We start from the raw sequence: 12,425 nt of genomic DNA on the forward strand, positions 1-12,425 counted from the left end.
CTTGATCCATGGAGCTAGAACCTTCACTGGTTCAATATTTCGCATATGTATAGGAAGGTTGCTTCGGTTGTGTAACATTACGTGTCTTTCATTCGTTTAGAAACTACGTCCTTGTTTGCTTCTTGGTGAAGATTTGGAGACCACTGTCCCCAGCAACAGCGAGAAGCAGCATGGCGAAAGTGGACACTACCTTCCAGACAGCGGATTACCTGGTCTGCGCCAGCACCCTTGCCGTTGCTTGCGGCATCGGCGTCTTTCACGCCTGTACCGGCGGCAAGCAGCGGACCACGGCTGAGTTCCTGATGGCCGACCGCAATATGAACCCCTTCCCCGTAGCCGTGTCGCTGGTGGCCAGCTTCATCTCGGCTATCACCTTCCTTGGCACGCCGGCCGAGAATTACACCCAGGGCTGTATGTACTGGCTCTACGGCGCGAGCTACGTCTTCACCGGGCTCTGGACGTCTCGTTGCTTCATTCCTGTTTTCTATCGTCTGCGCGTCACCAGTGCTTTTGAGGTAAGCTTTCTGAAGACCCCACGGACCTCTTAGCAAAACCATTGGGGGTTATCAGTTGACCATATCAAAATGTGTTATTTAAAGACTGCTGGTGGTACTTTTCACACCTACAGATGTAAACGTGTTAAACTTAACACCAACGGTGTTGACATAACACCAAAATTCCAATATTGCGAAAGGTGTTTGCATGGTTTTTTAATAACAATCGGGGTGCTAAGTTTGAAACCCCTGTTTGTGCAGTGTGATAAGTCACAACTAGCTAGGCGTAAACTAAACGCATAAAGCACGTATCTCTTCGACATGGATAGGCTATAGAGTTTCATGTGCCCTTCCACCCCAGTAATGTATATATTAGCTTTAAGATCCAATATTTATCGACAAAGATAGGCTTATAGGCCTAAATATAGATACTTTAACTTCCTTCCTTGATTTGAAGTTAGGCAACGAAATAAACCTTTGGCGAACTGATGGAACTCCTAGCTTTCGTTCGATTCTGCTAAAACCTCATATTTGAGTGTGGAATCGCAATGGATGGATACGCGCGTAAGTAATCAGTTTTCATGAACCTGCTAAAAGAGTAACACATTTGAATTTAAAGAGTTAGTATTGGTTAAGACTTAAGTTGACATATACAACCTCAAATAAATAAAGTTGCGCGTTTCCCAACAGCTTTTGGTAAAAAAAAATTATGCAGATCTGAATGCCGCCGCACTCGAACAGATCCATCGCAGTATAACTTTGGAACAACGATCTGTCATGGGCGTATTGATTCAGTGGTCTCGTATCCTGTCAACAAAGCTTCCGTGGCGTGTGAATGTGAAGCAGTGGTTTTCGATCCAACATTTCCGCAAAAGTAATAAACCTTGTGTTTGCCTCACACGGCGGTGAAATGTGCAGCTATAGGAGTGTGAAAAGTGCAAAGGCATGCAGATGTGATTTGGTATAGCCTCTCACGCAAACTGGGCGCAGTACAAGTTTCTGTGGGACCACGCAGCTTAACAATTAATGCACACAAAGTTCAGGGACATTCAAGGGTCGGCTAGAAATGAATGTCTGCACTGATGCCAGAGTGGCAGTGGTGATTTACGTTGACAGTGCAGTTTCCAGTTCTTTCATGTTGACTGGGCTTGTAAAGCTTAAGTAGTCCAAAGAAGCAGCAGAAATCATGAGATTGTGCTGTTCGTTTCCTTTGTTCTCGGGATAAGCGTAATGTCTTCAGTATTTCTTAAGTTATTCCTCCCCCATTTCTTGGATAAGCTGTATCTTCTGCATGTCTTTGCAATGTATTTTCTCTCGTTTCTTCGAAGTACAGCCCTCGTTTCTGAGAGGACACGGATCACTTTTTGAAAATGGAAAATGCTGTCGAGCAATGATCCGCCATATTGCTATAGTTCTTAATATCGACTAAATTAGTTTTTTTTACCATTCATCTGAAAACATGCACGTCATTTAGTGCAAATATCTGAATGCGTACAAAAGGACACCGTGAACGTATTTCTCGTGACCCAGTACAAACTGCAGGTTTAGCTGGCCAGAAACGCTCTTTCATCGAGCACATCTTTTAACCATTTTAACTGCTACGTTAAAACTGTGAGTTGTGAAACAACCACATAAGACAGGAATGTATCGTATTTCAGCAAAGTTTTGCCCATTGCTTTCAGCGCGTCATGTTTCAAGTGAGCCCTAATATTAAGCCAATTGTATTTCAACAGTACTTGCGGCGCGATGGAGCGCGTCCGAGGTCATTGGGGCAACAGCAGTGGGCGCGCGCGAGGTCTGCCCTATCAGGGCGGTCATGCGCCGACTGGCACTCGTGCTTTATTCTCGAATGACCCACCCTGTAACATACCAAGCTGGCCAACTCAATTAACCCACGGATAGAGTCCGGAGTGAGAAACTGTCTGGAGCTCACACGAAAACCGTCAGTTCGCAGATCCTACCTTGAACGAAATCCACAGTGCTCTAGTGGCAGGATGATGAAATTTATGTCTGCACGCGAGGGTGAACAGAATGGGGCAATGAACTTATGTAAGTTAATGTCACCTCTCAAGGTAGTGTACATACAATGTGGTCCGTTAATGGTTTCTCCGTTTGATGAAAAGCTCTCTCCCACGGATAACATGAATTGCATATCGCATATTGCCTGCTTACATCGTAGTAGGTTATTGTTTAAGCAAACAACCTTCATAGGTGGTTTTCGATATTGTCCGGGGAGGAAGTTCCTTCGACGGAGTAGACCAGTTTTCCTTTTGCGAGATTTTGATACTTTTTTTTCATCAAAGTATTCTACTGTTTTCGTGCAGTCGAGTGTGTTTTGTTGAGGTGTCGGTTCCTGACTTTTGCACGGAAGGGCGCCCCCATTCTGCATTTGACCGCTGGCTGGACTGTGAAAACTTTCAGGTTGCCCATTATGACTTGCTTAGAGCCGCAAGCAACTTGAGGCAGGAATGGCTAATGGCCATTTGGGGTTTGGTGAGATACCCTCATGTTGGAAGACATGAGCTGCGGGGATAAAGGGGTTATTTTCTAGGCCCCTTTTCCATACAGTCGTGGTTTAAAATAGTTCTACGAAACTGACTTCAAGTTGCTTCACAGTGGACTCGTTGCATGGTGGTTTGCCTCCTCCAAGGTGACCAAGTAGCCGATGAGACGAGCTGAAATCAGTGAGGATTGGCCCGCGATCTGGGAAGAGTCTCGTTTTAGGGACAAATATTTCGGATGCATAGTATAAGTACCCCGAGCTGGTCCAAGAGAGGACGCAATTTTCCTAGCAAACGCGGCTCCTTTGGTCGGAACTGCGTGCATTTCGCTGGTTCACAAACGACTATGAAATGCACGTGTTACGGGCGCGTCGCTCCCAGCATAATGAGCACTCCTGACCAACAAAGCTCTTGTCAACCGATGAAGAGGTGTGTCAGGAAGTAAAATTGTTTTGTTAGAGAAACTCATTGCTGTTACTTAAAGTAGTGAACAACCATGATTGTATGCCTTGTAGTCAACTTCAGTATACCCCATAGTATTTTGGGTCACAGTGTGTGATAAATAGAATGATGTCTGTATATGGCCAGAGCGCCTGCGAATGCCTGTGCTGCATTTTCATGTTTATCAGATAGTTGGTGGGAAGAAATACGTTTTCACGATTGGTTAGTTAGAACATCGGTCGAGTAAATGCTATTCTTGTAATGTTACTTTGGTTGTACACGTATGTTCACGGCGTTCATCACCCAAATGCGCGTGCGCAAGATTTGCACTAAACAACGGCATAGCAACAGGCTATGTCTGATTTCGCACGCTCTGGCTACAAAATGAGGCGTCTTCTTTGTTAATGCATTTCCAGGAAACGGAGCATAAATAATAAAATTTTCATGACAAATCCAAATTACAATTATTGTTTCATTTTTCTGTAGCATTAATTTTGTCCTGTCTCAAAAAACGTAATGAAAAATGCAAAATAACCCAAAAGTTATTTGATTTCTCACCTGAAATAATTGAGTGTTGCCAAATTTGACCAATATCTATTAAAATGAGTTTTCCTGGTTATAAAAACTAGATTCATATAAACTTGCAGACTGTCTCAATCGATTGGGAATCCGCTGGATAAGAGTATTTGTAAAATGAGTTTGAATTTGTACCAAATTTTCGCGCCAAATCGTGTGAATCCAGACATTTTGTAACGGAAATATACGTCATATATCTCATCTAAAAAGTGCAGTCTTGTATGCGTGGTTACATGTGTACGCGTGACATGTACATGTTCATGCACATGTGCTCAGGCAGACGTGACGACTTGAACTCTTGGTACCACAGTGGTCAGTGGCCACAGCAGCGGAAGTGACGAACAGGATATGTTACTAATTTAACGATTCAACCTTGTGAAAATGTATAGGTACTAACGAAATCAGTACAATCTCACAGAAATTCATCATCCTCGTGTTGGATATACCATTTTGGTAATAAAAATGGACATAAAATGGCTTTGAATTTTCGTACACCGTTGCATCGATACGATTTGGGGATTATTCAAAATGACCTGATTAGTACAACAATTTATCCGGCGGATTCAAAATAAGTGTCTGAAATCAATGCATTAAGGGTGCATCTTTAATTTGGTGCTAGATTTCTGTCTCAGAAAATTTATTTTCTATTAAACATCAATTGATGAAACTAGTGCCAAATTTTGCAAATTCGATTTTTTTTAATATAGGGTCTGTAAAATCCACTTCTCTACTGTTCTGAGATTTACCGTCATTTAAAAATCTCACTAATTGAGTAAAATTGTGTGTTGTTTGTGGTGTCGTGTTTAGATCCTCCCAAAATTTATTTATGCTTCCATACTTTGGTATTTTACGAGGTCAGTCGTTGAAAAATTCCGCGCTGTAACGTCGTCTACTTGCGCGAAAAACCGTTGTTGTCTGCTTGAAAATGAAGTGCGCATGCGTACTTGTAATGAACGCTGTCTCAATGGCGCATGAACACAAGTGTATAAGACAATATGGTTGAGTAGTCATGGGGCCGTGAAGCAGATTATTCTCTATGAAAATACCTGAACTGCCAACGGTTACGCGTTACGGGCTGGAGTACTTTCCGTGGGTGTGACAGGGTGCTTCTGGTCAATTCGGATAGTGAATTGTCCCTACATTTTCAGAGCAAAAAACAGGCACATGCTGGACACTACTTAATTAAGTATTTACAGAACAAGAAAAGTGGATGTAGGAAATTAACCTATTGTACACATTCCCCGATTTAAGATTTCTCCATGCGAAATTTGTTTCCTTACATTTCTACTTTTATAGAAATTAAGTTAAATCAGTCCTTAATTGTGGCTATTATAATAATGTGCAAGACATGAGAGTTAGGCCTACATTCTGTATGTGTAATGATATTTAAAGAGTATGGGGCGGGGCAGACTTCCGAAAGTTTCACAAAATTGCGCGTAGCAACCACACCTCGCCGATGAAAACAACTGCAACGAGCGCGTGTGTACGTACTGATCAAACAAAAAATTGTGTAACCCAATCCTCGGAGTGGCTGGTGCGTGCGTACGTTGCTATGGTCGTTGTTTTCCCCGGCTCGGTACCTGCCAATTTTGCGAGAATCCCAGATTTCCGCGTTGCCCCATAAGAAACGAGTGGGAACATGGCAAGGACGTAGCCGGGGCAGGTGAAGGGGGTGGAGTGATTGTCTTTCTTGTGGGAACTCTTACCCATCTCTCACTGGAAAATTTGGATTCTGTTGGTGGCGAGGGAGAGGGCAGCTGTCGTCACATCATCTATAGCCTGGGTTGATTATATGTTACTTTAGTGTGGCTATAGGTATAATAAGGTTCTTGAAAGAACCGTCCGTTATACAAACTCTGTGATGTATCGGGGTAGGCAAGAGGAACAACCCCCCCCCTCCTTGGGAACTCTTGTCATCCCTCACCCCTCGCACTTAAGAAAATTGGCCACGCTACGCGGGAACACGGGCTTGGAATCGTTACCGTGTACTGCTCTCAAGTTACGCTGTCACCAACAGAGGGCGTGAGTAACTAGCACCAACTTTAGGACACCAACCACGACATTGGCGTTGAAAAATGTACATGTACGTGTACATGTTTACCACCGATGCGTTGGTAGTGCCAGATCTCTTTCGCAGCGCGTCGGCCAATAGTAACAAACCACTGTTGCCAACCTGACAAGTCGCTTTTCTTCTGGTCAAGGCCATTGTCTAGCAGACTGCCGCGTAGCACGGAGCAGTGGTCTTAGGTCTTCGATTTTGGATCAAATACTGCACAGAAATCATCATGGTTGCCGCCAAACTAGAGCTGCGGGTCTTCAGCGGCGCAGACTACGCCGTCTTTGCCTGCGTTCTGCTCGTCTCGTGCGGGATCGGCGTCTACCATGCCCTGACTGGCGGCAGACAGAAGACCAGCAAGGAGTTCCTGATGGCCAATCGCAACATGAACCCCTTCCCTGTCGCCGTCTCCCTGGTGGCGAGCTTCATCTCAGCCATCACGTTCCTCGGCACCCCAGCCGAGAACTATATCTATGGCTGCATGTTTTGGCTGTATGGGTTTGCCTACTCCATCACCGGTATCATCGTCTCCAGGGCCTTCATTCCCCTTTTCTTCCGGCTGAATGTCACCAGCGCTTTCGAGGTAAGGACTTCTGAAAGATGAACTATAGAAATCCCAGAGACAATCGAACAAGAGACCTACAAAGGAAGCAATCCATTCGATGCCATCAGCTGTCAAAATATGTCAATCAAAGAACAATCCGATTAGCCTCAAAAACAGGGTTTCCATGGCGTCCTGGGAAGGTGCACGGGAGGGGGTCTTACACAAGTGTCGTATGATGTACTTTTCTATGGGAAAATGGCTCTGGGGAGGAGGGTTGTCTTGACGCCTTGTGAACTTCCTCTGTTGAAATGTTGGACTTAATACTTTCCTTTGAAAAACCAATCCCCCAGAACTACGATTATATAGACTTTATCCAAGTTGGGTTTCCCCAGCGTGTTGCTTCCTTGGCAGGGGTTAATCACTCATTAAATAATGGACGGAGTTAGTTCGAAGACTAAACTCAAAATTTAGAGGAATTTAGAGAAAATTAGGAATTTTGAGTTTTATATCGCCTTTGTTCTTTTTGGTTTCCTTCCTTTCTTTTTCTGCATTTTTTGTTTTGTTTTCATATATCCAATATTTTCTAGGAGGCGTTGTGTCCCTTCTTGCTCCTACAAACCGACTGTCGAAGCGACTTACGCGTCCACCGCATTAATAATGATAAATAGTTACTTCCTTACTAAACAATAATAGGTTTCAGTTTGTTAAATACGAAACTTCAGTCGTCGTTGATACTCCTCGTGCATCCAATAAAAACGGAGGAAGCAATAACGCGTAGGTCGTAATACTGATCAGTCGCGCCGTCTAGCTTGTTGCACATTCCGCCAACGCACACGACTGTTCCTACAATGCGCAATATGTTGCGCCAGAATCGAGACCTTCAAATCATTCTGAACTGGAATTGTGCCAATAGTGAGAAGTCGTAGGTCACGGGATAGTTCAACCCAGGAGTATTGTTTGCTAAATAATAATGCACTGTTCCGCAAAGGATGAACTTTGAGCTGTTCACTCCCAGCAGAAGGCGACAAAAACATTGTTGATATTGAATGTTTGGCTAGGAGTAAACTAGTGCGTCAAAATATCAGTGGCGTCGAAGTTTACGAATACGACCAGGTTTGCAGATCGGGGTGATATCGTGGCACCTTGCTTTCGAGTGAAAGCGAAAACGATCCTTGCTGGCACTGGTTGCTTCAACGCATAACTCCTCAGCAATCGCAATAATTTCATCTGATGCCCAATTTTGATTTCGGGCAAGACATTGTAGTGCGCCTCAGTGCCGTCATTCAGTTATTAAATAATATCAGCAGCTGTATGAATGCACACTCGAATATCTGATTGGCATACCCCTGGACCTCTCCTCTGTCTTTTACACGGTCAATGACGACTTTCTTTCATTTAAACTTTTGGTACCAATTAGCATCAATATACAGGATGTCATCTTCTCAAAGGGAAATTTCAGGTGGAGTTCTCCAAGGAATCCATATTATTAGCAAAGGTACATGTAATAATGGGGTAAGGAATTAGCTCTTGTCTACTGTGCTTGAACCAAGTCTAATATGACTACCATTAATACCGACGTCTGGGGGTCGTACGGGCCGCTGTGGTAACTACCCATTAGTAGTACTGTACATGTAGTATATAGGACTATACGTGGCACTGTAGTGTAAGGTTGCCTGCTACGCGACCCTGTAAGGTCAAGAGTGATTCAAGGGATCGACAGGTCTTTGATATAGTGAAATCACACGATACCCTACACCAACCTCGCGCCTAGGCAATGTAGGATCATAGTTTTGTTGCCTCTGAGGCTTCCCGATGTTGGTCATGCGATAACGTGGTTAATGATACGGCTCTTGCTGGTAGTGCACTCATACACCTAAACAATTTGAAAACTCCACCTGATTATCTCTTATCTCAGTGTCCCGACTTTAATTCAAACTTATCAACCAAACCCGCTATAACCATAGCCACACTGGAAATCCTAGCCAAAACCAACAAAGCCACAATCGTAAGTACAGCCGAAACCAACAAAACGCTAAACCACACGCAAGTAACACTCAAGCTTAACAACCAAACCCGCTACCAAAACTACAGCCGCACTCCAAACCCTAGCCAAGCAAAGCCACAATCATAACTACAGCCGAAACCAACAAAACGCTTAACCACATGCAAGCATGGAGGAATAAAACACACAACACCGCCGACATTTCCATGTGTAAGGTTGTCTTTTTTGTGCATGTCTTTGCATTTAGAAGGTGTGGCAAAACCAAGGCGGCGACTGTACTTTCCAATCATAAGTTTAATTAACCTCCCAACACTTGTCGTCTGTGTGACCTTGTAAGTGGTACTACTCACCACGTGTATTGAAAACTCGTGAAAGGACAGGATTTTTGATCAACATATGCATGGCGCGGAACATGTGAACCTGTATCTTTGGGCTTAAATCCTAATAAAGCACCCGGATGAACTTGCCGTAAAGGCATTCACACTTTCAGTAAGGTTGTACCAGGTAGTGACGTCACGACCTTCATTAGTATATTTTATCAGTACATGCATGCGCTCGGTGATTGCATTGTGAAATGATTTTATTTATCAAATTTCCATTTAACATTTGCTCAGTCTTATTTTTTAAGAGAATTCAGGTTTTTTAAATTCACGTACAAACGATTTGCTCCAAAGGTTGTTTTGGTCTAGATTTCAGTCAGTTTGGGGGACTTCCCGTCCCCCAAATGTCGTATACCAGTAGGTCTACAGCTGTGTCATGGAAACATTCGCTTCGAATATAATGTTGAATCATTTTGTCTTGGGTGCTGAAAGGAATGAACTTGTTTGCCTTCAGATTGTATTTGTATATTTATCCCACAAGTTCTCTGTCTTGTGTTTGGATCTGCTGAAGAATTCAAGGCATTGGAAATTTGGATGAGGTGATGGAATACCAGTAATTCACTTACTTAGCAGTTAACACAAAATCGAAAGAATACACTGTATTTCATATACCCACAAAATACCTGTTGATCACACAGGTCTGTAGTTATTAATATTAACATTAATTCCTCGTTTATCTTCCCGAGATTAAGTTCTCTCGCTGGTTTTTGCCTTCAGTAAAGGGAAACGATAAGAAAAAATGACAATTCAACCTTATTTTCTAACATTGAGAGCGTAGGAGAAACCGAGCGGTCAACGACTCGACGCACTGTCAACCCCAAGCTGCTGGTGCATCCGCGTTCACCAGACCTATCACGCCTACCCGTCTCGCTACAAATCGAACAGACCGTTTTTTTTGGGGGGGGCATTACTGGCCTGGTTATGATTGTGACCAGGAAAGCAACATAACAGCTTTAAATTTGAAGAATGAAGATTTTTAGGAAAGGGAATTTGACGTCATAAAGAACCTCCACCCTGAATTCATCGTATTCGGCCAAGTACTTGGAAACAGTCCAGAAAACTGGGACAGGGACCCCGATTGTCCAATTCCAATTGTGACGTTTCTCTTGACCCTGACAGTGCATCGCTCTTGAGTTCTCTCGAACTGTAAACAACACCCTAGGCGAAATTTGATCGCACAGGCGACGTCACACCTTCGCGCCAAGTATGAACTGAATAGAGAAGACTGTTGTCCTCTGAGCGCTCCGATTGATAATTTCCTGGACGACTAAGTCGAGAACTTGAACTTGTAAATGAATACATCACCCACAGTGTTTGCTGTGGTAGCCGGATAAGAAAATTGTTGATACCACCAAGGCTAGGCCAGCATATTTCGTGGAATGTTCCAGCGAACGGAAGCGTTGTCACGTCCTTGTGGTATATAGTGGATCCACGCATCCCGGGCGCATTTTGGTTCGGCAAGCAAAGCAAGAAGACCTTAGTTAAAGGGGAAATTTCAAGACTTGGCTTTTCCTCCCCAAATCGTTCGGTGACTTCAGACAGCTTTAAGGGAACAGATACAAAGAAACAAACACCGGTATACAGTATAACTCTCATATGATAAGGTGGTTGACATCCGGTAACGTAGGAGTTGACGTGTTCACGTCTGCATGGATAAAGTCGTTGTATAGTTCATGGATACCACATAGCCTAACCATCAAAGAAAGGAAAGCTAACCACAAATGGTCATGCATAATCATTTTCCTTGATCATTCAACAATAGCATGGGGGCTGTCAATATAAACAAGGGCTTGTTCGCGTATACACGTACAGTGAACACGCTGGCTAAAACCGGCATCTCACTTGCCAACAATTTCCACACGAGTAATTTCTGCAGTCGGTTCTTTGTAATCATAAGCTGCTAGTGGCATCGTGTTTAACAGCAGTGCTCGGCAGCATTCCGTCGAACACTCCAAACAGCTGTTACACGCTCTATACATCGGTCTACCCACCGCATTAGCAATGACAATTGGAGTGGTGGCCAGAGTTTTTAGCGGCGCCGACTATGCCGTCTTCGCCACCACCTTGCTGATCTCGTGCGGCATCGGCGTCTACCACGCCCTCTCCGGAGGAAGACAGCGTACCAGCGCCGAGTTCTTCCTGGCCGACCGGAGCATGAATCCCGTCCCTGTCGCCGTCTCCCTGGTGGCCAGCTTCATCTCGGCCATCACATTTCTCGGCACCCCTGCCGAAAACTACATCCACGGCTGCATGTTTTGGTTGTACGGGATCGCGTACGTGTTGACGGGCCTCATCACCTGGCGATGTTTTATGCCTGTATTCTTTCAGTTGCACGTCACCAGCGCCTTTGAGGTAGGCAGTTAATGATCAACTGACATCTCATTCATCTGACATCTCATTAATGCTATTGTATTTCACGGCTTAGTTCTTAGATCAACGCTCAAGGCACGAAGGACATCCGTTTGACGAACAACTTACTGCACGTGCTGACTTTATGCTGAATGCTGTGCATTTGCGAGGTCAATACTTTCAGCGTAGGTCTTTAATGTCAAATCTGCCTTGAAATTGAAAACTATAGTTATTCCATCGTCAGAAACTGCCTTGAAATCCGGTCCATTTCTCCCTATCTCATGCCGGTGCCCTGCATGGAAGTAGTATCCATAACCAATGATATCGTTTCCATGGTAAAGTGTGGATAGCACTGGAGCAAATCTACCTTCCTTATATTTTATATTAATACTAAATAATGTGTAGAGTGGTAAATTCACCTGTTGCTTTGCCCCTGTTGTCGTTGCCTTTCACATGTTTAATTTTCTCCAGTTTACCCCAATATCCAGCACCCTGTTTTGTGCTTCGTTCAACTTGGCTGAGCAATCCAACTCCAAGTTCATTGCTATATCTTAAATCTGTTCTTCAAACCCGACCTTTCCCTGGTTTTACTTCCTTCCTCTATGATTATTTGTTTGTATTTCTGGCAGACGTGTGGTCCTTTCTGCTGTTGGATATTTTCTACAAGACAGGTACTAAATCTGATATAAAAAGTTGTGAAATGTTCTATTCATTTCAAAATCAACACCTGACCTAGAGAACTTATACTGTAAATTGACGAGAAAACGCGCAGCCGGTTCATGGGCTACGGATGCGATAAACGGCGCATTTTGTCATGTCTGTGCGCAGACAGTCCTTATAGTCAGTTTTATTAGGCCTACTTTGAATAAACCACGTTGAAATACCGTGGTGCATGTCTCAGGTTGGATGCCCTGCAACAGTGTTAGAGAAGCGAATTAAGAGTGGCTGTTCATGACTCACAAAAGAAATATTGACCGACGGAGGACAACTGTATAATCGATTTCCGCAGAGCTGAATACGAAGAAAAGTTGAAAACCGATTGTGTCGTTTTGGATAGTCGGAATCGGCTGCAGACAAGTCAG

General features: G+C 43.8%; 1 protein-coding gene across 4 annotated transcripts in view; it reads left to right on the plus strand.

Moving 5' to 3' along the window:
* The first annotated feature begins 77 nt into the window (after nt 1–77).
* LOC110979462 (sodium-coupled monocarboxylate transporter 1-like) overlaps nt 78–12,425 on the plus strand; it is a 30,371-nt gene continuing 18,023 nt past the window's right edge. The window contains exon 1 of one of the 4 annotated variants that reach the window (XM_022235290.2): nt 78–515. In XM_022235290.2, coding sequence (XP_022090982.1) covers nt 171–515 — 345 coding nt within the window. In that variant the 5' untranslated portion in view covers nt 78–170. Of the gene's footprint in view, nt 516–6,123; nt 6,652–10,390; nt 11,347–12,425 lie in introns of those variants that run through there. The other 3 variants (XM_022235307.2, XM_022235273.2, XM_022235281.2) reach the window with 3 other exon arrangements.

This window comes from Acanthaster planci, linkage group LG18 (assembly GCF_054643075.1).
Source record: "Acanthaster planci isolate LZ-2023a linkage group LG18, COTS_SCS, whole genome shotgun sequence".
Lineage (NCBI taxonomy): Eukaryota > Metazoa > Echinodermata > Asteroidea > Valvatida > Acanthasteridae > Acanthaster > Acanthaster planci.